General features: G+C 33.5%; 4 protein-coding genes and 1 non-coding gene across 6 annotated transcripts; 3 read left to right on the top strand and 2 right to left on the bottom strand.

Moving 5' to 3' along the window:
• Positions 1-3,867: 3,867 nt before the first annotated feature.
• On the bottom strand, positions 3,868-4,796 carry LOC106412077 (classical arabinogalactan protein 2-like). Its single transcript, XM_013852967.3, has one exon. It carries the CDS (start codon positions 4,449-4,451, stop codon positions 4,053-4,055), a length of 399 nt encoding a protein of 132 aa, XP_013708421.2. The 5' UTR covers positions 4,452-4,796; the 3' UTR covers positions 3,868-4,052.
• A 3,578-nt stretch (positions 4,797-8,374) lies between these two features.
• Positions 8,375-11,120, top strand: LOC106416298 (GLABRA2 expression modulator). Its single transcript, XM_013857154.3, has 4 exons — positions 8,375-8,867; positions 8,947-9,048; positions 9,973-10,244; positions 10,764-11,120. Exons 1-4 carry the CDS (start codon positions 8,501-8,503, stop codon positions 10,953-10,955), a joined length of 933 nt encoding a protein of 310 aa, XP_013712608.2. The 5' UTR covers positions 8,375-8,500; the 3' UTR covers positions 10,956-11,120.
• A 1,466-nt stretch (positions 11,121-12,586) lies between these two features.
• On the top strand, positions 12,587-16,040 carry LOC106415835 (ATP-dependent 6-phosphofructokinase 5, chloroplastic). The gene is made up of 12 exons (XM_013856632.3): positions 12,587-13,013; positions 13,267-13,428; positions 13,526-13,637; positions 13,725-13,820; positions 13,914-14,015; positions 14,092-14,166; positions 14,252-14,392; positions 14,924-15,040; positions 15,127-15,231; positions 15,307-15,387; positions 15,471-15,599; positions 15,688-16,040. The coding sequence occupies exons 1-12, from the start codon at positions 12,682-12,684 to the stop codon at positions 15,853-15,855; spliced, it is 1,620 nt and encodes a 539-aa protein (XP_013712086.1). The 5' UTR covers positions 12,587-12,681; the 3' UTR covers positions 15,856-16,040.
• A 5,226-nt stretch (positions 16,041-21,266) lies between these two features.
• On the bottom strand, positions 21,267-23,341 carry LOC106411811 (cyclin-D2-1-like). Of its 2 annotated transcripts, none has more exons than XM_013852645.3 (6): positions 22,766-23,341; positions 22,533-22,619; positions 22,347-22,445; positions 22,072-22,267; positions 21,856-21,983; positions 21,267-21,765 (listed from the first exon to the last, which is right to left on the bottom strand). In XM_013852645.3, the coding sequence occupies exons 1-6, from the start codon at positions 23,057-23,059 to the stop codon at positions 21,508-21,510; spliced, it is 1,062 nt and encodes a 353-aa protein (XP_013708099.1). In that variant the 5' UTR covers positions 23,060-23,341; the 3' UTR covers positions 21,267-21,507. The 2 variants fall into 2 exon arrangements, with proteins under 2 accessions (XP_013708099.1, XP_013708100.1); XM_013852646.3 differs by having other exon boundaries at positions 21,267-21,762; positions 22,766-23,339.
• A 1,057-nt stretch (positions 23,342-24,398) lies between these two features.
• On the top strand, positions 24,399-24,495 carry LOC125592224. The gene has a single exon (XR_007328065.1). It is a non-coding gene; the product is annotated as a small nucleolar RNA snoR128 (small nucleolar RNA).
• The last annotated feature ends 636 nt before the right edge of the window (positions 24,496-25,131 follow it).

Here is a 25,131-nt window from a genome sequence, read left to right as displayed (position 1 = left end):
TACTCAAAGCAGTAAACGCCACCACGTCTACGTCTACCTCTTCTTATTCGTTGTTCCTTTCCAGTTTACAAGACTATGCACAACGCTCCTCCTCTTATTATTCATGTAATAAATATTTATTTTAGGTATTCAACAACATTTTAGAGTATTTTGGGTAATTATTCGGAATAGAGTTCGAGTTTTGAATATTGAATTTTCAGATTTTAGATATTTATTCGGGCTCATGTTTGGTAGGATAAAATCCATAATCCAAAATACAGTAGAGCAAAACCCACTCAGTATTTATATCAGAATCATTGTCTGTTCGGTTTTTGGATTTGGTTTATTTGTCCAGGTGGAAGAGTTAGCTCGAGTAGAAGCTTGGGGTTCGTCGATTTGCTTGGTGTTCGAATACAAAAATTGCTTTTCCCTTGTTCTTGTGACTGTGGATGAAGAAAGGGACGAAGAGGAATGGAAAGAGGAAGTGCGTGATTTGATGTTTGCGGAGTTTCTTGCCTCTCATGTTTGAGTTCTTGGAGTAATGTGGAGTTGCAAGTTTGAGAAGAGACGCCATGATTGGACTTGTTTCTGGTAGTCTACAGTGGATTAAAACTCCATTGAAGATACGGATTTGGTTTTTGACATTGTTAACGCTTTGGGAAAGCAAAACAAAAAAGACAAAAAGGAAAAAATGTTGAAGAAGCAGCTAAAGGATTGGTAAAGGTTTTTTTTGTATGTTTGACAAGTACAACTTCTCCTAAGTTTTCTTCCTCTCCGCATGATCTTATCTGAAAGTCAACACGTAACTGTTTTAATGCTGAAATTTTAAGCACTTTAAAGTTTTGTGTGATGTGATGTATAAGACCAGCTCCATCACGGAGTTTAGGAGAGGTTCTGAGAGAAAAAAAGGCAAAAAAAAATAAATGAAAAATATAAAAATATGAAAGAACCGGTGTTTAATTAAGTGGTAAAAACTCGTAACGTGGCGGATCCGTATTGGCTTGAAAAAAAAAGTGCGAAATCAGTTTCTCTCCTTGGCCGTGCTTTGTGCGAAATCAGTTTCTCTTTCTCCTCCATTCTCGATCACTCCTGTCTCCTCTCTCGAATCTCATCTCATCCATCTGGGTTAGGCAAAATCTCCCTACTTGGATTTGATTATGGAATGTTGAAGGAAAGAAGAAGCTTGTCATGTAAAAGTTTGATCTTTTTATGTGAAGGATCTAACGGTGGTGGGACTACTTGCTGAAAAGACAAAGGAAGTGGACGTTGTGGCACATTCATACACCACAGTTGGTGAAATAGTTCCTTTGATTGCGTTGCTGATTGTAGCGGTTGATAAGATCAGAGTGGCGACTGTAGCGTTACAGGATGTTGATGATTCTGTGTGGACAAAGCCAAAGACAACGATCTATGAGTCTGTTATTCGAGAAGCGTTGCGTAGTAATAGCAAGAAAAGAATGCTTTTGTTGCGGGAGATTGGGCTCCTTCAGCTCTTTGGTGCTGCAGTTTTTAGTGAATCTGTGGATAAGCAAACCTCACAGCTTTTCTCCATTTTACAGGTGAGACTTGGTGACTTCATAAGGCATTGTTATGAGGGTTGTAATGTAATATTCCATTATCAATCATGTAGGCAGGAGATGAAGCTGTTCTTGAACTGCTTATAAACGCGGACATTGATGTTAACGAAACAGATGCAGAAGGGAACACAGCTCTTCATTGCTGCCTGAAGGGATCATCTGTGCCACATAAGCAACAAACCAGGTATGAGTACTCTCCTTACTATTCTAATCATATACAATAACGTCGCATGGTGATTCTTCCAAACTTGAGAATGGTATATTTGTGTTATTCAGAATCATGAACCTACTTCTTGTACATGGTGCTTGAATTACCCATAAGAACAAGTTGGGTTTATCTGCAGTCCACTTAGCTGCTGCAAATGGCAATTTATCTGCACTTGAGGGACACTTTCCTGACCTTGTTTTGTGTTTCTCATCCTAAGCTGAAACAAGATAATGATATTTTGAACCTACAGATTCTACTAGCGGCCTACCCTGAGTTGGTTCACTACCGAACAGTAATCAAAGAGACACCACTATTCTTCGCAGTGAAGAATAACCATCTTGACTGCGTTGAATTGCTTCTTCAGTGTGGAGCAAGTTCAGAATCTAAGTGTGCGATCAATGGTGGCTTAATCTAAGTGTGCGATCAATGGTGGGTTTAGAAAAAGACAGACTCTGTGATGGGTCCAACATTTAAAGAATATGATTGTGAATGTAATGTCTTATGTGTTGGACTTGTACAAAAAAAAGGTACGACCTTTATTCGGTTTCTGTGGGAATCTCACATTGCAATTTGTGTCCATGATCATTGTTTCGTTTCCTGACAGCTACTTGTCCTTGGTGGAAATGGGTTTGTGGGATCACATGTCTGTAAAGAAGCTTTAGATCGTGGCTTATCTGTCTCTAGCCTTAGCAGGTACTCTGATTTTTTTTTTTTTTTGATCAAGTTCAACTTTTTGTGGCTCACCGTTGAAGCTTAGCTAATTTATGTCATATGTTGAACCATTTGTATGGGTGTTATAGATCAGGTAGGTCGTCTGTACAAGAGTCATGGGCTTCCAGAGTTACATGGCATCAAGGTACTTGTTAGATCACCGCAACATGTTTTAGGAACTAGAATGTTTCCTCTGCTACTTCCAGAGTTACATGGCATCAAGGTACTTGTTAGATCACCTCAATATATCTTCTAAAACACTTCCATCCTACCACTTGGTTCTCGTGTATTAGTTTTTGTTTGTCTTCTCAAATACTTGTAATAATCTAAAACACTTCCATCTTACCAATTGGTTCAATTTCTAAAAAAAAAAAAAAAAATTAAAAACCTCATATGGGTTCTCCCATTGGACCTTCTCAAAACTAATTACAATATTAAGGGTTCTAAACTACTTAAAGTACACAATTAATAATTAAATTAATTTTAAGAACCCATTAAGGGCTCTAACCAATGGAGGTACTCTAAGATATATAGTTTCTTTTGTCAAGAAACATTTAACTAGATTATGTTAAACATAACTAACAAGAAACCTAAATACAAAATTTACAAGTATTTCTATAAGAAAATCTAACTGCTCACAACTCGCAAGATTCTCAGGATGACAGTAACACAAATCTTGAAAATTTATCTTTCAATCTCATTACACGCAAATATCATCCTTTTCTATTTAGAATGACATAATTCATAACGGCCACTTCTCTTAGGAGACCATCAACCTTTTATTTCTAACCATAAATCTCAATTTGTGATATTAACAACTTTTTTTTATTTTCTGTTCATATCACAATTTCATTTTCGTTTTTTTTTTCAACAATGTACTTTCCATTTCAAGTCGGCTTTATTTCCAAATTAGCATTTTTTTGTGATGTAATGTGAAATATTATGTGATACTTCCTGTGTTTTTGGTACATCAACATATGTGGACGTTTATCTAAAACGAGTTGATATGAAATGTGTTTCGCATCATCTTTCTTCTTTCATTATCTTTCTTCTTTCGCGTTTATCATTGTATTAAAAGTCCATACTTTTTTTTGTCAACGTAGTAAAAGTCCATATTCTTTTAATGATTTGATTTTGAAATATATAAAAATATGTTCAATTAGTCATTACTAGACTATGATTAACCCGGAGTTATTAGAGTAGAGTTTTTAGCGGAAGTTAAGAAACAGTTTCTTAACTTCCGCCAAGAACTCCGTCATAAGAACCACAGGTTAATCATGCTCTTACATTTTGTGGCATGAGCAAATCTTTGGTTGGTTGGCCTCACAGAAGGTACAAGCAACTAGCCAGTATCCATCTTCGTTCTTACAATTTTGTTATTGAAAACACAAATAATTTGAAGGAATACTTTTAGTTTATATAAAAATGGATAACAATATCGTCTACTCTCTATGTCCATCCTCATGACAATAAGAATTATACAAATAATAATAATAAAAATCACAGATAAAGAAGTAATTAATAAAACGGTAATCGAAAAGCAGAGGATCAAGGCATCCACCGAACTCAAAAGATCTCTAAGCCAAAACGACAGCGTATAATGCTCCGGCAACAAATGTTCCCACGAGGAAAGCTTGGTTAGCCCATGCGGCGCTTCCAGGCGCATCAGCAGCTGCGTCTGGTCCGGCAGCCGGAGCTGAAGTAGGAGTTAATCCAGAGGAAGGACCAGAAGTTGGAGCATCGGTTTGAGGAGGAGATGCAACAGGAGATGTTGTTGGAGAAGTGGTTGGAGCGGTGGTTGGCTCGCTAACTGGAACCGGCGGTGAAGCAACTGGAGAAGGTGTTTCAGCTGTCACCGGAGGAAGTGACGTCGGTGGAGAAACGGTGGTGGTTGGTGCCGGCGCCGGAGATTGAGAGAGACATGAAGTAGCCAAGAAACCAAGAAAGATCACTACTTGCAATGCCTTAGGACTCATCTTTAGATTGATTCTCTCTGAAAATTGAAACTGTGTTTTATGTTTAAGTTCTTGTTCTTTGTTTGAGATGGTGTGGTGGAACAATGAGAGCAGAGAGGTTCTATATATATACGATGGTTGGGATTGATTATTTATTTATTGTTGTGACTTTGTGACACTCATCATGCAAAACCACATACATTAATTCAACATGGCTTAGCTTGACAATGGCGGCTTGAAAATTATTGCGTGTTTTTCTTTATTTATTTATGTTTTTTTTCTTCTTTTGATTTGGCGTGTTTAGATTTCTGAAGTTTCCTTGAAGAATGGTCTACATGGAGGAGCACCAAACGGATGAACAGAGCTCTGCCACGTGCTTATTATCTCTGTCGAGATTAGTCTGAAATCCACTAATATGTCCAACGTGTTGTGTTTAGATTGGTTATTAGGTCTTGTTGACCGAGAGTATGTTTTGCTCTTTTATGCTTAACCGCGTTATTATAGTGCCAGCTCAAAAGTAAAGCGATTTTTTACCAATATTTCATGTGACGAGTAAATAATCAACTCTATATTATCTGAATATATTATTGTTATTTTTGATGAATCTGAAAATATTAATTAACTACTTAAATTTTCAACTAATAACTATTTTGTGAAATTATTATAATCGTTTAATGTAGAAAAAGTATTATTGATAGTCGTTTTAATATATTAACCTTTTTTTGGCATCATTTTAATATATTAACTGGACTGGTGGTATCTGCGAACAGAAACTGGCAGATGCTGTCAATGTTAATATAATTAATAAATTACAAAAATAATTTAATATTTTTACTCAATTTAATAGTTTATCTTTTGTTGTTAATATAAATCATTTTTTGTTAATATAAATAATGTCTATTTCATATAACATCTATCACAATTACTTTAACTTAATAAATTTATTTATAGTAATTACATATAAATTGTTTATTTTTACTTTGGTAAATAGGGATGATTTATTTGTGTAAATACATAAAATAATAATATAATAACAATACTCATCTTATTTGTTATATTCATTTTATATGAATTATTAGCTGATTCTATAGTATAATTTAATGAAAAATTAGAAGTATTAGAAAAATCGTTCCCCAATATTCTAGTGACAGATTACTTGGTTTACATGGTTGTTACAAGTAACTTACAACTAAACAGTCAACTAACGCGCATTCTCATCTATAGTATCATGAAACTCAAACCCTTAATTACTTATTTTTTCAATTCGAACCTACCTAACCATTATATATATGAGTAAACAATTTTTAGACCCTTAACTTTGACCCTATATTCATTGTATGTATCTTCGTAATATTTCTTAAATTTTTTTTTGACAGCTGCTCCTTACCATATTTTTATGCCAAAAATATATCAACTAATGTGGTTCATAGAACTAGTTTGGTCGAGGCATTGGAAGGCCTCTCTTCCTAGCTTTTTTTTTTCCGGTAAAATCTCTTTTCCCAAGTTTTTTTTTGGTAAAAAAATGTTAAAATTTATACAAAATTTCAAAAAATTTGACCGAATTAAAACATGGAAAGAGTAAAATATGTAAAACCTATGATCTAGTGGATAGTGAAACAATTTTAACCAAAAGACTAACTAGCAGAACAAAAACGTAGCTTGACCACCAAAGAGATTGCCAAAACGTGATGATATTTTTGATGATACATAAGGCCATGTTTTGGTAAGGTTGGCTTCCCCGCAGATTTTCTTATTTTGCCAAGCGCAAATAATTTTGTTTATTTTCACCTTGCACACAGATTATCTAACCAACATAATAAACCATTCTAGGGAGCTTGTGGTTGTGGTAAAGAGGTAAGTAGAAGAGTTTGGGATGTCAGTACATTTCAGGTTTGATCCACTTGTCATGCGAAACTAAATCACGTATTACCTGAACATCCTACATGGATATGGGTCTATGTTTTCTGTCCATTTGAATACCCGGAGAAAAGTCCATACAAAAGTTGCACCTGTTACACTTCCTTTTGGAAATTAGTCTGGATCTTTCCATAGGTTCGGGATACTCCAGGTTAATCAAGATCGAGAATGACAATTTAGGCATCCCAGTAAGTCTGTCAACCTAATTGCAAGCCCACCAGATGTCAATTCCATGTTAATGGACTTTGGTGTTTCAGCTTTGCTGTTAAGATTTATGGTAGGTTCACCGACGACTTTAATCTGAGCATAATGACATATTTTCTATCTTTGAAGAATTTAACATGGGGTTCACCGGCGATTTTATCCATCTCCAATATTCTCCTCCTTTGAAGAGAATATTTCATCACCATTCTTCTTTTCAATGAACGGAGTTGTTTCCTCGGTCTTCTTTTTTAATTTTATTTTCCGATTTGTCATCTTATGTAATATTCCATTCGGAACCAGAAAATGCCATCAAGTTTAACTTGTTTTTTTTTTTATCACAGGCAAGGGCTTGCTTTCGACGTCAATTTTGGTGACTAAATTTCAACTGTCCGACTTATTCGTGAAACTCTTATTGATGCATTCAAACTTCGTCTCGAATCCACGGTTAACTTTGTCTGAAGATCTATCTCGCTTAACTTCTTCTATTGTTGTAGTTCATGTTTCTTATTCAAGAGGATGTAAAAATCTCTCTTATTATATTCAAAAATGTTGAGTTTTAATGAAAATAAGCTGTGTTTCAAAAAAAAGGCTCCGAAAAAAACATGATTAAGATTCCAAACTTACACAATCTTTAAATTAAAGAAATTTTTTTTCCGTACAATCTATTGCAAATTCTAAATTATTTCCAGACAATAGCTCTCTTTATTGTTGGTGATTGGTGTTTATGTGGATTGTTTTCTTGTTGAATTACCATTACCAGTGATAGAGAGAACAGTAAGCTTTGGTTTAGTAATAATTCCTTAGGGTGGGAATTGTTTTGTCAATTTGAGCTCATGTGATCTAGTTCCCTGTATTTCTTCTTTTCTCGCTTGTATGTATGTGTTCTATTCAAATTTGTGAATAATCAACGTATAATCATAAGAGTTATTCTTGGGTTCACAACCTAGGTGAACCTACCAACCAATAGAAAATTGTCATTTTAAATCTAGTATCTTTTAATTAAGGAAACCAAATAACTTGACAAATTATATTATCTTTTCAAAATAAAATTTAAAAATAAATAAAAATAATATATAAAAAACGAATTCAAAAAAAAAATAATGTTGTCAACAAAACACTAAACCCTAAACTCTAATATTAAACCCTAAACTCAAATCCTAAACCCTAAATCCTTGGGTAAACCCTAAATTTTTGGGTAAACCCCTAAACCCTTGGAAAAATACTAAACATGTTGTCAACAAAACACTAAACCCTAAACTCTAATCCTAAACCCTAAACCCTTGGAAAAACTTTAAACCCTTGGGTAAACCCTAAACCTTTAGGTAAACCCTAAACCCTTAGGTAAACCCAAAACCCTTGGAAAAACACTAAACATTTGAATAAATTCTAAATTCTAAATCTTAAACACTAAATTCTAAATCTTAAAAATAAATATTTTTTTTTAAATAATCTTTTTTTAGAACTATTTTATTTTTATTTATTTAATTTTTTATTTTTTATTTCAAAAGTATAATATAATTTGGCAAGTTATTTTGTTTCTTTAATTAAAAGATATTAGATTTAAAATGACAATTTTCTATTGGTTGGTAAACTTTTAGGTGAACTTTCTATTTTGTTTCCCTAGGGAGTTAACCCAAGAAAAATTCTACTCATAATCATGACAACATGAAAGGTAGAGAAAGAAACGAAAGCCCCAGCCCACCGGTTAAAGCCGGTCAGTAACTTCTCCTAACCGCTTAAAAATGGCAAGTCACTTCTTACGGTTCGTCACCTATCTCCCCGGTAATCCCGTCTCCCAATTAAAATATATAATATTTATTTATTTTTCACCGAGAGAGAGACAAAAAAAAAAGGGCGAAGAAGCCAACGATACCATCCTTGCTCAAAAATTCAAACTCCGATAACCTCACGCGCCTCCCCTACGCGCAACGATCCCAAAATTTCAAACGATGGAGCCGGCGAAGGTAGATTCCGATGCGAAGACTGTCAAGGATCCGAATCCGAACCCGTCTCCGAGCGCCGATCCGAAAGCCGCGGATCAAGGACCGGCGAAGAAGGTAGGCGAGGACGCGAACGCCGAGATCGCCTTGTCGGAGGTCGAAATCGAGACGAAAGGGATCGATCCAGCAGCGGCGCAGGCGGAAGCGCAGCCGCCGGCGAGGACGTCGTCTGGATCGAAGAAATCGGTGCATTGGAGCCCCGAGCTGGTGTCCGGGTCTCAGGAGCCGGATCAGAAGTCCGCTTCGTCGTACCCGGCGGGATCTAATCCGTATATCGCTCGTTCTCCGGCTGAGACGTCGGATGCTTCGTTGAAAGGTGAAGAATGGCTTAAGTTTATGAGATGTGTGTTCATTTTTTGTGATATCTCTTTGTCTGTGTGTGTGAATTGGATCAGATACGATGGAGTCTGTGAAAGGAGCGCTCGGGAGATGGGGAAGGAGGGTTGCTGAAGCTGCTAAGAAGACGGAGAGCCTTGCCGGCAACACGTGGCAGCACCGTGAGTTTTTCCTATTTATTTCACATTTTTGATTGTTTTGAAATATTGGAATTACTATTACCTGTGGATGAACATTAACATTGGGGCCAATGGGGTTGAGGTGAAACGACTGATGAATAGCTAAAAAGTTTGACTTTTTTGGTTTACGTTTTAACTGTTTATGTGTGAGTTTTTTTTTTTACTTATTTCATATCACGTTTGAAGCAGATCTTTAATGTTTTCTGTTTGCACTCACGTTTGATATCAGATGCTCATCACAATGTTGATTCTTTGTAACTTGGAATATGATACCTTGGATGATTATTAACAAAAGTAAAAAACCTTTGATGAATTATGAGCTAAAATTGTGGATATCAGTTTGAGAATGGGGCATGGTCATTCGTGATTTTCGTTTAATGGATAGGGAGTCCAGTCATAGTTGCCTAATCATAAAGTCTTTTGTAACTTGAGCAACGGATGTTGAGGGGAAATGTTTGATGACTAGCTAAAGAAATTGACTTTTTGGGATTTGAGAAAATTTACACGCTTTAGCTTACGGTTTAAACTATTTGTGTGAACTTTGACTCGTATCTTCCTTTATTGGATTGATTGGTTCATTTTTCATTCAAGGTTTATTTGAGTGATCTCTCTTATCATCGCATAAAGTCGTTTCACTCTGATCAACTGAAGTTCTTAGTGAGTTGGAGCAATGGAGTTTGAGGGAAATGTCTAATGCCTGCATAGTGCTCTCATACCTAGGACTGGCTGAAACTTTGGATTTGGGTTTAGAAAATTTAAGCGATTTAATTTACGCTTAGAGTGCGTATGTGTGAACTTTAACTGGTTCTTCTTTGATTCGATGTGTCTTGTTCGTTTCTCTTGATTTTTTTATTCATTCTGGTTAATTTTTAATGAATCTCTCATATAATCTTCTATGTCAATCAGTGAGAACTGCTCCGAGTTTTGCGGATGCTGCTATGGGAAGAATTGCGCAGAGCACTAAGGTCCTTGCAGAAGGAGGATATGAGAAGATCTTCCGACAAACTTTTGAAACCGTTCCAGAAGAGCAGCTGCTGAATTCTTTTGCATGTTACTTGTCGACCTCAGCTGGGCCAGTTATGGGAGTTCTATATATATCCTCTGCCAAGCTTGCTTACTGTAGTGACAACCCTCTCTCCTACAAAAATGGTGGTCAAACCGAATGGAGCTACTACAAGGTAAATAATTTCATACATGTATAATCAGAATTGTAGTCGTTTTGAAGGCACCATATCAACTCTGTGATCAATATGGGTCATCTGTTAAGCTAGTCAAAATATCTCATAGCTGTCTTATAGTGAGAAAGCCATTAAATTTAAGACTCACCTGTTCTGACTTCATCATGGTTTTATATATCCAAATCTTGAAGCCATGGACTTTAGATTTAGTGCATTTAACTTGTCACAACAAGTTTAAGACTTAACACTTTGTGTCTTCTTTGTTTGATGCTTAAGACAATGTCTCGTTATGTATTGTTAGTAGCACCATCTAGTGAACTGCCTTAGAGTCTGATTCATTTAGATTGACAAACAAATCTTTACTTGTTCTAACTTCGTCATGGTTTTATTGTACTTTTTGTGGAGGATTTGTGAGAGTAATAACATGATAACATCAGTTTTCATCTCTTGTTTACTCATTTCAATGAACTTGCTACGGTGATCATTAGCTAACACATTAGTGTTTTGTTTGTAAAACAGGTAGTGATACCATTACATCAACTAAAAGCAGTGAATCCATCAACAAGCATAGTGAACCCTGCAGAAAAGTACATACAGGTAATATCGGTAGACAATCATGAGTTCTGGTTCATGGGTTTCTTGAACTATGAAGGCGCTGTGACATCTCTGCAAGAAGCTTTGCAAGCCGGTGGTGGTTTGCGGTCAGTGTGATTGTTGCACACTTTGGTGGATTCGCCTGTTTGATGAATTCTGAATTATTTTGATCTGTACTCTTTTTCTTCTTCTTTTTTTGCTTAGCTATTATCATTTCAGTTTAACATTATATGCATAAATATAATTTAATCATCATTATATGAGAGGACAGTATATTTGCAATCGTGTTCATAATGCCTTGTGCCATATGATTGCATAATCAATGGGATTTTGATGATAGGGGGTGTGTTGTTATATATTGATTGTTGAAAAAAGAAAAGAAAAGAAAGACCATTACCATGAGTGTGTGAGATGCAACACGTTCTAATAGTCAACATGTACGACTCCTAACTCCCTTTGACTTCTTGAAACCAACTTAAGAATCAGATTCAAATATAAGGGCTATCGGATTTTAAGCTTTTATTCCCCAGATCACTGACTAAAGTTCGAAATAAAAGATCTCATTCTTCTAATAATTTAACAAAAGTTTTATCCGGAATCATCCACTCAATAGAGTTGCATTGCAGTATGTCAACTCTACGTTAATTAAATAATAAACTAAAAATAAACATCGGCAAAACATTATTGGTACATATACATTGCAAAATTTGCAACCAACAATCATGATTTTTTTTATTTCTTTTCGACAAAACCGTAGTTCAATTGAATATTTGACAAAATAAATAAAATATATTCCCTTCGATTTTAATATTATTGTTACATATGTTATTTATTGTAAAATATTTTTTCATATTGAAATGCAATTGTTCACATTACTTAATACTATGTAACCAAATATATTCTAATTTTCTATGACTGTTTGACTTTTTATCTATTTATACTATTATTTGCGAAATAAATTTTTGGAATCGAACTTTCACGTTAAAGGTACAATTGATTAAAATTAATAATAGTAAGAATTATCCAAAATCTGAAAATATAATTTAAAAAGAGATAATTTCTTTATATATTGTATTGTTATCTGAAAAAGTCTTTTAATAAAAAGTTAATAACATGAATTATATAACTAAATATTTTTTTTGTCAACATAACTAACTAAATATTAATCAAATAAAATTCTTAATTATATAATTAAAAATAGAATATTGAATTATCATAAATCTAAAAATATAATTAAAAAAGAAGAAGATAATTTCTATATATATATATTGTATTGTTATCTGAAAAAGTATTTTAGCAAAAAGTTAAAAACATAAATTATATAATCAAATTAATCAAATAATTTTTTTAATTATATAATTAAAAATATAATATTAAGTTATTTTAAGATTTATTTTAGTATAACGAATATAGTGTACAAAGAACTTTTCAAAAATTATGAAATGTTTAAGTCCGCATCCCGGACATAACACCTAGTTTATCAAATGTTTTTGAATGTAAAATTTTAAAATCTCCACACTTTTAGCTAAGAATAATTTATATTATAAACTAGGAAGAATATAATTTCTGAATTAATTTTTCTACGACTGGTGATACAAAATATTCCAATCATTTAAATGGACTTTTTTTCACAATAATGGAGATTTTACATTTTTTTAAAAGATTTTACATTTTTACTTGTAAAAATAAAATAAAAAAAGAATCGCAGACAAAAGTTATTTAGATCCGTCTGTTTCGTACTTCTTCGTTAGTCTCAAAGGGTTTTAGTCAAAAACTCCCTCCACTCCTTTGACTGATAGGACAAAAAAACAAAGATCCGATCCGAAACATCAGTTTCGTCGCCATGGAAACTCTCTCTCCGCCTATCATCACCTCCACCGTCTCGATTCCTTACAGCAACGGCTCTGTCCTCGTAAGGTCTCACGGTCTCAGCTCTTTAATCCTCCGGAAACCGAGATCTCCGGCGGCGAATCCCTCGCTGATCTCCTCTCGCAGCTCTTTCAATCGAGCTTCAGCGGTTGAACACGGCAAAACCTCGGTTTCGATCGATCTCAGCGATCCGAATTGGAAAAGAAAGTACGAGAGAGAGTTCGAGGAAAGATTCAGCATCCCTCACATCACTGACGTCTTCCCAGATGCAGAAGCTATCCGTTCTACGTTTTGTCTCAAGATGAGGTTCGAGTTTAAAAACTTTGGTATCGTTAATATGCAATGTTCAAGATATCACTAGACGATAAGTTTTATAGAAGATTAATGTTTAGACATGTAGCATTATGATTTTATGATGCGGAATACTGTTCTATATCTTGTGTTTTTTTTAAAATCTATTTATATTATATATATACACGTAGTTAAATTGTTGTCGTTTATTTATTCCGTTTATAACATGTTTCTATGAATCAATCATTTTTTTTTTATTATTGTTTAGGTCTCCGACGGAAGATTTTGTGGGTGGGTACCCATCTGATGAAGAATGGCATGGATACATTAATAACAATGATAGGGTTCTTCTCAAGGTTATTAGTTATTCTTCACCAACTTCTGCTGGAGCTGAGTGCATTGATTCCGACTGTTCTTGGGTTGAGCAATGGTAACTCTTTTTGATTCTGAGTTTTGATATTAGAGTTTTATCTTTTTTTCTTTTTTTTTGGTTTTTATAATTTGTGATTTTTGTTGGGGATGATTAGGATTCACCGTGCTGGGCCGAGGGAGAAGATATACTTCAGACCGGAACAAGTGAAGGCTGCCATCATCACTTGTGGTGGGCTTTGTCCTGGTCTCAATGATGTCATCAGACATGTGAGTTTTAATTATTGTCTGAAAACTTTTGGCATTATATAGAGAGGGAGAGGTAGTGTGTTAAAGTGTTTGGATACATTTTTGCAGATTGTCATCACTCTTGAGATTTATGGTGTTAAGAACATTGTTGGGATTCCTTTTGGTTACAAAGGCTTCTCTGATAAAGATCTAACCGAAATGCCGGTATAAGTTTGATTCTCCCTCTTTTTGAAGTTGGAATCTATGATCTGCTTCTTCTTCTTCTGTTTAATGTTTTGCTCTTTTAAACTTCTTCAGTTATCAAGGAAAGTGGTACAGAACATTCATCTATCTGGAGGAAGCTTGCTTGGAGTTTCACGTGGAGGTCCTAGTGTGAGCGAGATTGTTGACAGCATGGAGGTATATCATTTGGTTTCCAAGTCCTTAAGGAACCTTTATGAGATTCACAAATTCTGAAAATTTGAAATTTACTTAGGAGAGAGGAATCAACATGCTTTTTGTGCTTGGTGGAAACGGCACTCATGCTGGCGCCAACGCTATCCACGATGAGGTTCGTACTTAAACACCACAAACTATATGTTGTTCTTGTGAAGATAGATGGTTTACCATTCTCTCTTGCTTTTTAATACTTCTAGTGCCGCAAAAGAAAGATGAAGGTAGCTGTAGTTGGTGTGCCAAAGACCATTGACAATGATATATTGCACATGGATAAGACATTTGGGTTTGATACTGCTGTTGAAGAAGCACAACGAGCTATAAACTCTGCCTACATTGAGGTAACTTAACCAGCCTTCTATGTAATATTCTCCACTATATCTCTTTACCTTAAGTACTTAACCACTATGTTGCACCGAGACGGATACGGGGACAGATACGGGTATGAAAGCGGGGACGGGAAACGGCAAAACTAAAAATTTATGGGTACGGGTACGGCATATATATATCAACAAATATATGTATATATGTATATTTATATACTGAAAAATGAAAAAAATATAATTTTAAATCTTGTCTAGTGAAAAGTTTATAAACTAAAACATTAGAAAGAAGGCTATAAATTCAAAATCTAGTTTAGACTTCTATTTCTTATTTTTATCTGGATGAAAAGAAAGGGAACAAGCTTAAGAAAGGAAAATATTAAAACAAACTGTTCAGAAACATTCCATAATTAAATGTTTCCGTCCCCGGTGCCGTCCCCACAGTGTTCCCGTCCCGGAAACGTCTCCGGTACGGATACATCAATCACTTTGACGTCCCCGTGCTTCATAGCTTAACCATTGCTATGTGGATTTTGTCTTTTGTGTTAGGCACATAGCGCTTATCATGGCATTGGCATAGTGAAACTGATGGGTCGTAACAGTGGTTTCATTGCCATGCAAGCCTCTTTAGCTAGCGGACAAGTAGACATCTGTTTGATTCCTGAGGTACTTTTATTTTTTATTTTTTGCTATACTTTTTCATTTTTCAAAAACATGTTTGCTGAGTTTTTTTGTTCTTCTTCTTTCAAAAGGTTCCTTTCAATATTCATGGACCTAATGGTGTACTGAAACACTTGAAGTACCTTATCGAAACAAAAGGCTCCGCTGTGATCTGTGTAGCAGAAGGAGCTGGACAGGTAATGAGGAGCTTCTTTTTTTCCTCCACTTAAAAGATATGATTTAGTTAACATCTTGGGCCGTTTTTGTTGCAGAATCTCCTCGAGAAAACTAATGCAAAAGATGCATCTGGAAACACGATACTTGGTGATTTCGGTGTCCACATTCAACAAGAGGTTAGTTAGTTACTTATAAGCTAAAAGTTTGATTGATATATCTATTAAAGAGTTATAGTTATATCTTGTTGTTTTTGGTATAGACGAAAAAGTACTTTAAAGAAGTAAGTATGCCAGTAGATGTGAAGTACATTGATCCAACATACATGATTCGAGCTGTCCGTGCAAATGCCTCAGATGGTATCCTCTGCACCGTTCTTGGACAAAACGCTGTAAGTCACTCTCTCATGGCTTAGAAGTTTCCCAATCTTCTAAAGTCCATTAAGTTTGTTAAAAGAGCTTCTGGTCTTATGAAAACAGGTTCATGGTGCATTTGCTGGATACAGTGGCATCACAGTAGGCATAATCAACACTCATTACGCGTATTTGCCAATCCCTGAAGTAATTGCTTATCCAAAGTCGGTCGATCCCAATAGTCGAATGTGGCATCGTTGCTTGACATCAACTGGTCAACCAGATTTCATCTAAAGAAAGGTTTCTTATATTCACTCTTGAAACGTATCAATAAAAGAAAGCCTCGAAATATGTATATACATCATTCTTGGTTCCTCATCATTTAATACATTATAGTCCTCAAAAAATAAAATAAGAAACTGTATTTCTATCACTATGGACCACTTTGATTTAGTTGTTTTTTTTGTCTTTTGCTTCAACTTGTTTCTCCTGAATCTGTTCACTATGCAACGAACACTCACCTCTAAGATCGTGATTTTGCAAACGTTCACAGAATCTGTTTATGTACAACTTTTTGGTAACTCCGCAGACGAAAGACAGTTGTTTCCTACCACTTCGAGCCAAACTTGTAGAGTTAATATGTGTTTTTCATCATTAATGAAGACCACTTTTTGTTTTTCTTTTCTAATTGTTCTCGGCTCTTCATTGAATTCATCTCTTGAATCTCTTTTATTTTTTTGAGAACAGACCTCTCCTGAATCTATATTCACATTTTCGCTGTTTCAAATTCAAAACATCTAAAGTATTTTGTGGTATTTAAAATTATTTGTAGTCCACCTCTATTTTTATTTTCTATATTTTTTTCTAAAATAGAGAAATTATATTATAAAGGTTCTTCAATATATGTCTCCATAATATAATTTCTCTATTTTAAGAAAAATGTATAGAGTAGTACTAATTTTATTTCTGTTTTTCAAGAGTTTGTTTTGACTTTTTAATGCGATATATTCTATTAACTTTTATGTCATTGTATTTGATAAACTATATTGAATAAAATAAGTTCCAGAAAAAAATTTCTTATTTATTAGATTGTGGATCCTATAGCGGTGATAGTAGAACTCAACATATTACAACCTCTGGTCATTTGTATATGGGAGACTAAACATTTGATGCAATTTATAACTGTTTCCTCCCCCCCCCCCCCCCCCCCCCCCCCCCCTCTATTATTGTCATATTTTTCCTATAATGAATATGATTTGGATCTATAACTGTATTTCTTCATATACCTTTTGAAATTACAAAAGAAAACTAGAAATGAGGACAAACCGAGCAAGACAGAGGGAGAGAAGCAAGAAAGTGAGGACTAAAGAGTAAAGAGAAACTGGAAAACCTGTGAAGGTTGCAGTAAGTTTGACAGGTCCCCTCCCCCACATTTATCAGTTATCATTTCCTCAACATGCACTCATACCCCACTCGTTTTCACTTTTTACATATTGACCCCTGTTATTCTTCAGACTTTATCCCCATTTTACTTTTTTTGTTCTTTTTCCCTTTACGGAATAGTATATATAAATCATTGTCTCCGACTCTTAAAATCTGCAAATGTGCTGAACTGCTGATCAAAAGTTGATAAGGAGGCTACAGAATAATAAAATTATGCTAATAATTATTTGCCTTAGTATAATTTTAAACATGATATAAAAGCCAACATGATATAAAAGCCTTATGGCTTAAACGTGTAATTTAATATCTTATCCTGTATTTTCTTTTTAAATTAAGCATAATCAGTTATCATGGATTCCGTTTCCATAATATAAGCAGACGAAAAACCAATAGTAAATAATGATTAGACAAAGGTACAGTGTCTTATGTGTGTTTGAGAGTGTTAAACAAAATCCAAAAATACTAACTAGCTAGTTAATTTTGTAATAAAGAAAATGACCAGGCATGCCGCCTGCACTTACACGAGTTATTCTTGGGTTCACCCCATAGAGAGAACCTCTAGATTCACCAGCCAATAGAATTTCATTATTTCAAATTCGATATCTTTTAAAAAAGGAAACAAAATATTATCAAGTTATATTATGTTTTTAAAATAAAAAAGTAAAAAAAAAAATAGCAGCTACAGAAAAAAGAATTAAAAAAATATTTTTAACGTCGTTAGCAAAATACTAAACCCTAAATCTTAATCCCTAAACTCTAAATCCTAAACCCTAAACCCTTGGGTAACCCTAAACCCTTGGGTAAACCTAAACCTTTGGGTAAACCCTAAACCCTTGGATAAACTCTAAACCCTTGGATAAACCCTAAACCCTTGGATAATATCTAAACTCTAAATAAAAACACTAAACCCTAAAACTCTAAACCCTAAATCCTAAACCCTAAACCCTTGAGTGTTTTCGTGTTTAGTGATTTTGATTTAGAGTTTAAGATTTATCTTAGAGTTTAAGATTTATCCTAGAGTTTAGGGTTTACCCAAGGGTTTAGGATTTAGGGTTTAATGTTTTGCTGACGACGTTAAAAATATTTTTTTTGTAATTTTACTATTTTTTATTTATTTCTTTTTACTTTTTAATTTAAAAAAGATAATATAATTTGACAATATTTTGTTTCCTTTTTTAAAAAATATCGAATATGAAATAACACGATCTTATTGGTTAGTGAACCTAGAGTTAAGAATAAGTCCACTTGCACTTACATTCATTAGAGCTTTTATATATTAAAATGAATTACCGAACTGTATAATTATTCCGAACACTAAAGTTAAAAGTTGTGTCTGCAACCACGATGAAACTAGATTCGATTCCGTTATTGGAATTAATCATAGAAAAATGTGCTCATTTGATTCGAAATTCTAATTAATATGTAATATATTATAAGTGTGTTTAAGAGGAAGAAAAATACTCGGTAACGAATAATAATATATGAAAGGATGAGTATATTTTTTTTTTATAATATTTTTTAGAAATTTAATTTTCATATATTTGCTAATTATATTAAATTTGTGGTACTTTTTTTTAATTGTTAAAATTGTGATGTTGTATACACTTGTGTCATAGTTATTATGTGTAATATTGTATTGATGAAATATAATACCGCACTACACCATTCTGTAACTGTTTAAAACAATATAACATGGAAAAATATAACGTAGTTACTGTCTAGGGAAATAGAACATATTATAATAATCTATTGACACATTCACGTAACCGTTAAAACAACGTAACATAGAGATATAACATATTCTTATAACCGTTTTTGTTAAAGGAGAAATAGAAGGTGGTTAGTATTTAAATACAGTTGGACACAACTTTTATCAATTGGACATGTTCCTATTTTACTAGAATACTAGATTCTGACCCGCCCTAAAAAAGGCGGGTATATTTTTTGTTTTACATCTTTTTAGGTCTTTTCAATTGGTAATTTAAATATATGTCTAATGGCATAAATCATAATAAATAATATTCTAAATAATGATAAAGATAAAAGAAATAATAGTTGGACCATACTTTTATCAATGGGTCACACTGCTATTTTAATAGAATATATATATTTTTGCTAATTATATTGAATTTGTGGTACTTTTTCTAACTATTAAAATTGTAATGTTGTATAATTATACACTTGTGTCATAGTCATTATGTGTAATATTATATTGATGAAGTATAATACTGCACTACACCATTCACGTAACTGTTTAAAACAACATACCATGGAAAAATATAACGTGGTTACTCTCTACGAAAGTAGAACATATTATAATAATCTATTGACACATTCACGTAACCGTTAAAACAACGTAACATAGAGATAGAACATATTCTTATAACTGTTTGTTATCTCATGCACTACATTATTTGTGTAACCGTTTTTGTTAAAGACGAAATAAAAGGTGATTAGTATTTAAATACAGTTGGACACAATTTTTATCAAATGGAGGTGTTCTTTGATAGAATAGATTAAAACAACTTAAGTAACAACATTTTATCAGTCGATAGAAAGAATTCTATTTTAATAATTATTTACTTTTATATATTTTATTAGCTGTTCTGGTTAACTACGTAACGAACACACTTAGTAGTATATAGTAGATTGGTTAACATGTCACATAGTCTGAATTTAGAATGGGTTCCGACTAGTACGAAGCGATAGTTGTGTTGTTGGTTACTGTACAATCCAGCTGTTTTGAGATTTTAGGGATCATAACCGAAACAAAAATATTTATTTAAAGTTTATTTAGTTTTTAGAAAATTTGATTAATGTTTCTTTTATCAATTTTTATTCAATTTATTTTTTAAAATAAAAATAAATGAGATTTTAAGTGACATAATTTTATAAAATATTTTATTTTTATTTCTAAGAACTTTTAGATTTACTATTCAATTTATTTATATTTAAATTATAATGTTTCTTATATCAATCTTAGCTTTACTATTTAATTTATTTATATTCAAATTATAATAACATTAATTTTATAAAATATTTTATTTTTATTTCTAAGAACTTTTTTAATATTAATTTTATATATAATTTTATAAATATATGTATGTAAATAGAAAAAAAAACTTTATAAAAAATAGAGGTCTCATGGGTCTCATTAAAATGTTTCAAATGTTTGTCTAGAGGCATGCCTCTGTGACAACCATATTAACTGTCTAACCTTAGTTCTTTTTCTTTTTACGAAACTGTCTAACCTTAGTTCAAATGTAGATTAGCCAAATAATAGCGATTTTATTCTCAGTAGAAATCAAATTTAGAACAAACGGGTTTAAGCTGAATTAAAAAGTACTGTATTAAGCTGCAAGAAAATATGTGAATATAAAATACTTAACGGAAATATTATAATACATGTAAAATATAATAAAAGTAACAAAAGATTCCAAAGGTTTCCTGCGCTCAGAGATTATTATTATCAGTATTTTTATTCTGAACACGAGGACAGGGAGAAAGAAGAGATGTTGACCGGTCGCATAGTCAAAACAAAAATTGGGCCCACTAAGACCTTTTCAGGGCCGATGATGGCTTTCCCTTCTCCAATCCCCAAAACATGCAATTCTCCTCTAAACCAATTACACAATTTCATCAAACCAAGAAAAATAAAAACTTTTTAAAATATGCCACCTAATCTCTTTTTCAAAGATAAACATCTTTAAAAAAGGAATATTGTCTTTTCATATTTTCCTGTTAATTTTTTTTTTTTAAATAGTATAAATTACATTCATTGATATTTTTATAGTTTTCACATATGTATCCAAGTTTAAAATGCATCAAAATTTATTGAGTTATTATTACTAATCAATCTACTATTAAAAATAAATATGATTAATCATGTATGTATTAGAAAAGCAAAACAGGTATCAATCTTTATAAAATAAAATTTAATTAATTTCAGTAAAACATAAAATATCATTTTATATTTTTTTTTGTTTACAACTCACACATACATTTCATAAAATATGAATCTGAGTGATGAACAAAGGATGCGCTTAATAAAAATTATTAGGTCATAACCCGTTTATAACATTCCCATTTTCAACTGCAATAATAATGGCAGTAAATTATATAATATTATTTACCTAATTTTCTTTTGAATAAACAACTTAGCGTCACAATGAATTAAAAAATCATAAAAAATTAGATTTATCTTTATATTTATTTTCTTATATATTTGTTCTTATGTAGAAAAATAGGTCCCTTGGAGCAAGAACATGAATAGGAATGTATCTCATCATCTTCAATAATGACATTAATTTTGCCGCCTTCAAAAGATCCCTCTTTATTTTTTTTCTCTCTCAAAAAACTCTGATTGAAGATGAGAAACCAAAGAAAGGTAAAGAAATTGAAGTAAAAAAAGGAATAAACCAAAACTATAAAGAACCGCAAATGTCATGACCCTTTTATGGATTGGTGTTGAAAAAGCAAGGTATGACTCTTTATTTCTCTCTCTCATTGTTTTCTCCTCCTCTTGTTGCTATTATTATTGTTGTTGTTTGTGTCTGGACTGCTCTGTGAGGAATTTGTACATGACTCAACTGTTCTCTCATCACTCCTACAGCTCAAACATGTTGCTTCCAACACTCCAATTGGACTCACTGGCACCACTCTTGCCGCTAATCTCGGCTGCTGTGACGACAATGTAGCACCAGTCACATCCTCCCCTGTGAGGTTTCTCATCAGATTCAAACATACCTTCACTCTCTCCTGCTATCCATTTGATCAAATTTCAACATATTAATAAAAATGTGTGATCCTGAAACAGTACTACAAGGAGCAAACAAATTAGGTGGGTTTTACCTGTTTTACACATGTGAGATTAGACATTGTCTTTTCATCATCAATGCAAATAACTTCTCCTGAAATGGAAACAGACGCTGCCGCTGCTGCAGCTATCTCAGAAGGCCTGAAGTCTAAGAATTCAATTGCTGCATTCAATTTTTAACCACCCATCAAGCCTTCCTCTAAACAGAGCAATTCAAAACTACAAACAAGGAAAGAATAATAATACTATACCTTTTGTGGTGTTCAAGATGAACTGTGAGGACCTATAGATGGAATTCTCTGACACGTGACCTTTGGTCTTGTGAATGAAATGATCAATGAAGGAGAATGGAGTTAGAGCTTGCAATCTCCAATTCAAAGTGTTGAGTATCAAAAGTTCCATCCTTTTAACCGTTTTGGCCTCAAAAACAAACTTGGGATCTCCCACCTGCTCATTCAAAAAACACTTCAAAACTCACTAAAACCGCCATAGTTGTAAGACTGAAGGACTAGAATGTGAATTGCACCTGTAACTCAACAGTTTGAGGCACATCTGATTCTTCCATTTTAGCTGCTAATGATAAGCAAGAGACAGCTAGCAACTGAACAGCCCATGACTTGTCTCTCTATGCAATTGAAACACACAAGATTAGCAAATTGTCTGGCACATTAGATAAATTTAATAAAAGAGAGAAAGATGAATCGAAACTTACTGGCAGCTCATAGGATGTTAAGAACCGATCCAAGTAGTTCATGGATAGACATATGCAGAGTGTTCCAAAATTGTAATGAGCACAAACCTGTTTTTTTTTTTCAGACACAACAACAATTGGCACTCAAGTTACTGAAACAGATCAGAATCTCAATCTATAGAGAAGATCCAACTGATCTCAACACATCTAATGATCAGAAGCCTCTTTTATAAACACAAACATAAAGATCAAACCTTTAGAATCCAATCGAGAGCTTGGTTCCTAACACGCAACTCCCAGTCCCCAGAACGCAGCCTCTTGAGGTAATCAGCTCCTGGCAAGAACTCAACCTCTCGCTCCATCATCTCTCTGATTCTTTCTTCTCTCAGCGACGACGACGGAGGAGAACCCATCATCGGGTTTGATCCGTTTCCGTTAAAGTTATCGTCTTTACTAAAAAGTTCATCGTTCACGAATCCGCCGTCACAGTTGGTTTCATCAGTGATCCATGAATCGCTGGTTTCTCCACAGGAGAGACTCTCAGCCATGGGTTTGATCTTTTGTTATCAGCTTTCAATAGTGTCTTTATCGTTTATTTGGGGTCTCAAAAGTTAAAGTATTCAGAGCGTTCGGACAGAAGTCAAGAAGAAACAAAAGTCATCAAGATAGGAGGAGGCTTCTGAGGAGTTTGTGTCTGCGATTTTCGTGGCAGGAGAGAGAAGGAAGAGAGAGGTTTATGGAAGAGGAGGAAGTGGGTGAGTGTGTTTTAGGGTAGAGAGGCCAGAGAGAGAGAGAGAGAGAGAGAGGCCACCACTCTCCGTAGAGTCGAAATGGGATACGCAGAATATATACACTTAAAAGAGACATTTGGAAAATAATTAAATTACATTCATTAATGTATAAATAGTTAAATACTGTATCTCTTCAATCACTTTGGCAATATGTGCAACTTAACTTAAGCTAATTATAGCAATTTTGACGTGGAAGTTTATTTTGTCTTGCGGTTCTTTTTTAACTATTACAAAAACAATTATACAACCTATAAATCTATAATTATATTTGTTTTACGAGAATTCACGGTTGATTGCATCACTCTGAGTCTTTAACTGAGTTTCTTCTATAATATCTATGTCACATGATATTTCTTATAACATACTCGGATGAACATACGAGAGGACAATAGATATTCAACGAAACTTATCACTTTTACGTGCTGATGTGAAGTTTTGATTTGGAATATGAAATGCGTAAAAATCTTACAAATGGAATATGAAATGCATAAAAATCTTACAAATGAAAGTAATTTTCGCAATAAATTGTTTTTTGTTGGTGAAAATGATGGTGGCACCAATAAATTGTTCACTAACCATATAAATGGATTTCAAAAATTTAAGGAATTCTTTTCTAATTTCTTGATCATACTTCATACATATACCAAGAAAACATAATACAGATAAATTTTCATGTGGTATTCGTAAATTTTTTCTTTATTATATGTTGATTTTATACATCAAATAGGTGATTGTTTATGCATAGTTTAGTTATTGTTGTAAAAAGAAAAAGTAACCAATGGAACTTTCAATCTAATCACAGTCCGGGAGTATTATCGGTACCACTAAAAAGCCCAAAAGTAAGTAGCTCAAAGCCCATTAGCTAAAACCCTAGAGTCATTCCTCTATAAAACTTCTCCGCATTCTTGCATGATACTCATCTCCTGTCATCGTGTGCGGTTTAAAAACCTTTGTTTCGCATCTGAAAACAAACATAAATGCAATTTTTAGATGTTTCAGGTCTTTATGGTATGTTAAATTGCTCCTGGTTAGTGCTTATTCTCGTTGTTTGTGTTCGATATGGAAGAAAACTATGTGAAATGTTTTCACTTATGGGTTGCAGTGATGATAACTTTATGATTACAATGAAAGTGTTTTAAAAACGCTTAATGAACGGTCGACAAAATGTCGAACCTGAGCGGTTAGCTGAGCAACCATCTTATTATATTATTCCTTGTCAATATCAATCTAATTTGCTACTTATATAATAATGATTTTAGTTGCGAAACTCGGTGAGCGTTTTAAGACTTTTTTTACTCGGAGCAGGCGTAGTAGCAAACTGTAAAACCCTCTGATGCATGCTTAAATGGGCATGACAACAACCAAGTTCAAAGCGTAACAGTCTCGATAGCAAACCATAAAGCTTATATTGATGTGATGATGCTGGACTGTTTCAGCCCACTCATTAAGCCCATGACAACAACCTAAGTTCTAATGTTGGAGTTTGGTCATGTGGTCTGGTTTAATGTCCATCGGTTTAGTTTTTTTTTTCTTTTTTTGTCAGCTGACCATCTGAGCTCCACTAATATTTCACTTTCTACCAACTTTTTCCATGCTTGTCTTTGATACTGATGATCCGATTCTGGGCTCTTAGTTGTTTTGTAATGATATGATGAAATTTTGTGTTTTTGTCCCCATTTATGTGCCAATTGTTCCTATTTTTTTTTCTTAAATATTTTTAGGCCAAAATCAGTTGTCTTTTCAAATCTTCCATTTCTATGTTGTAGAGTTTTCATCATCTTGTGTCAGGTCTATCTTATATTTTAACTCTTTAATCAGTATAACATAAT

Source organism: Brassica napus, chromosome C8 (genome assembly GCF_020379485.1).
Source record: "Brassica napus cultivar Da-Ae chromosome C8, Da-Ae, whole genome shotgun sequence".
Lineage (NCBI taxonomy): Eukaryota > Viridiplantae > Streptophyta > Magnoliopsida > Brassicales > Brassicaceae > Brassica > Brassica napus.
This window is presented reverse-complemented; position numbering and strand designations above follow the sequence as displayed.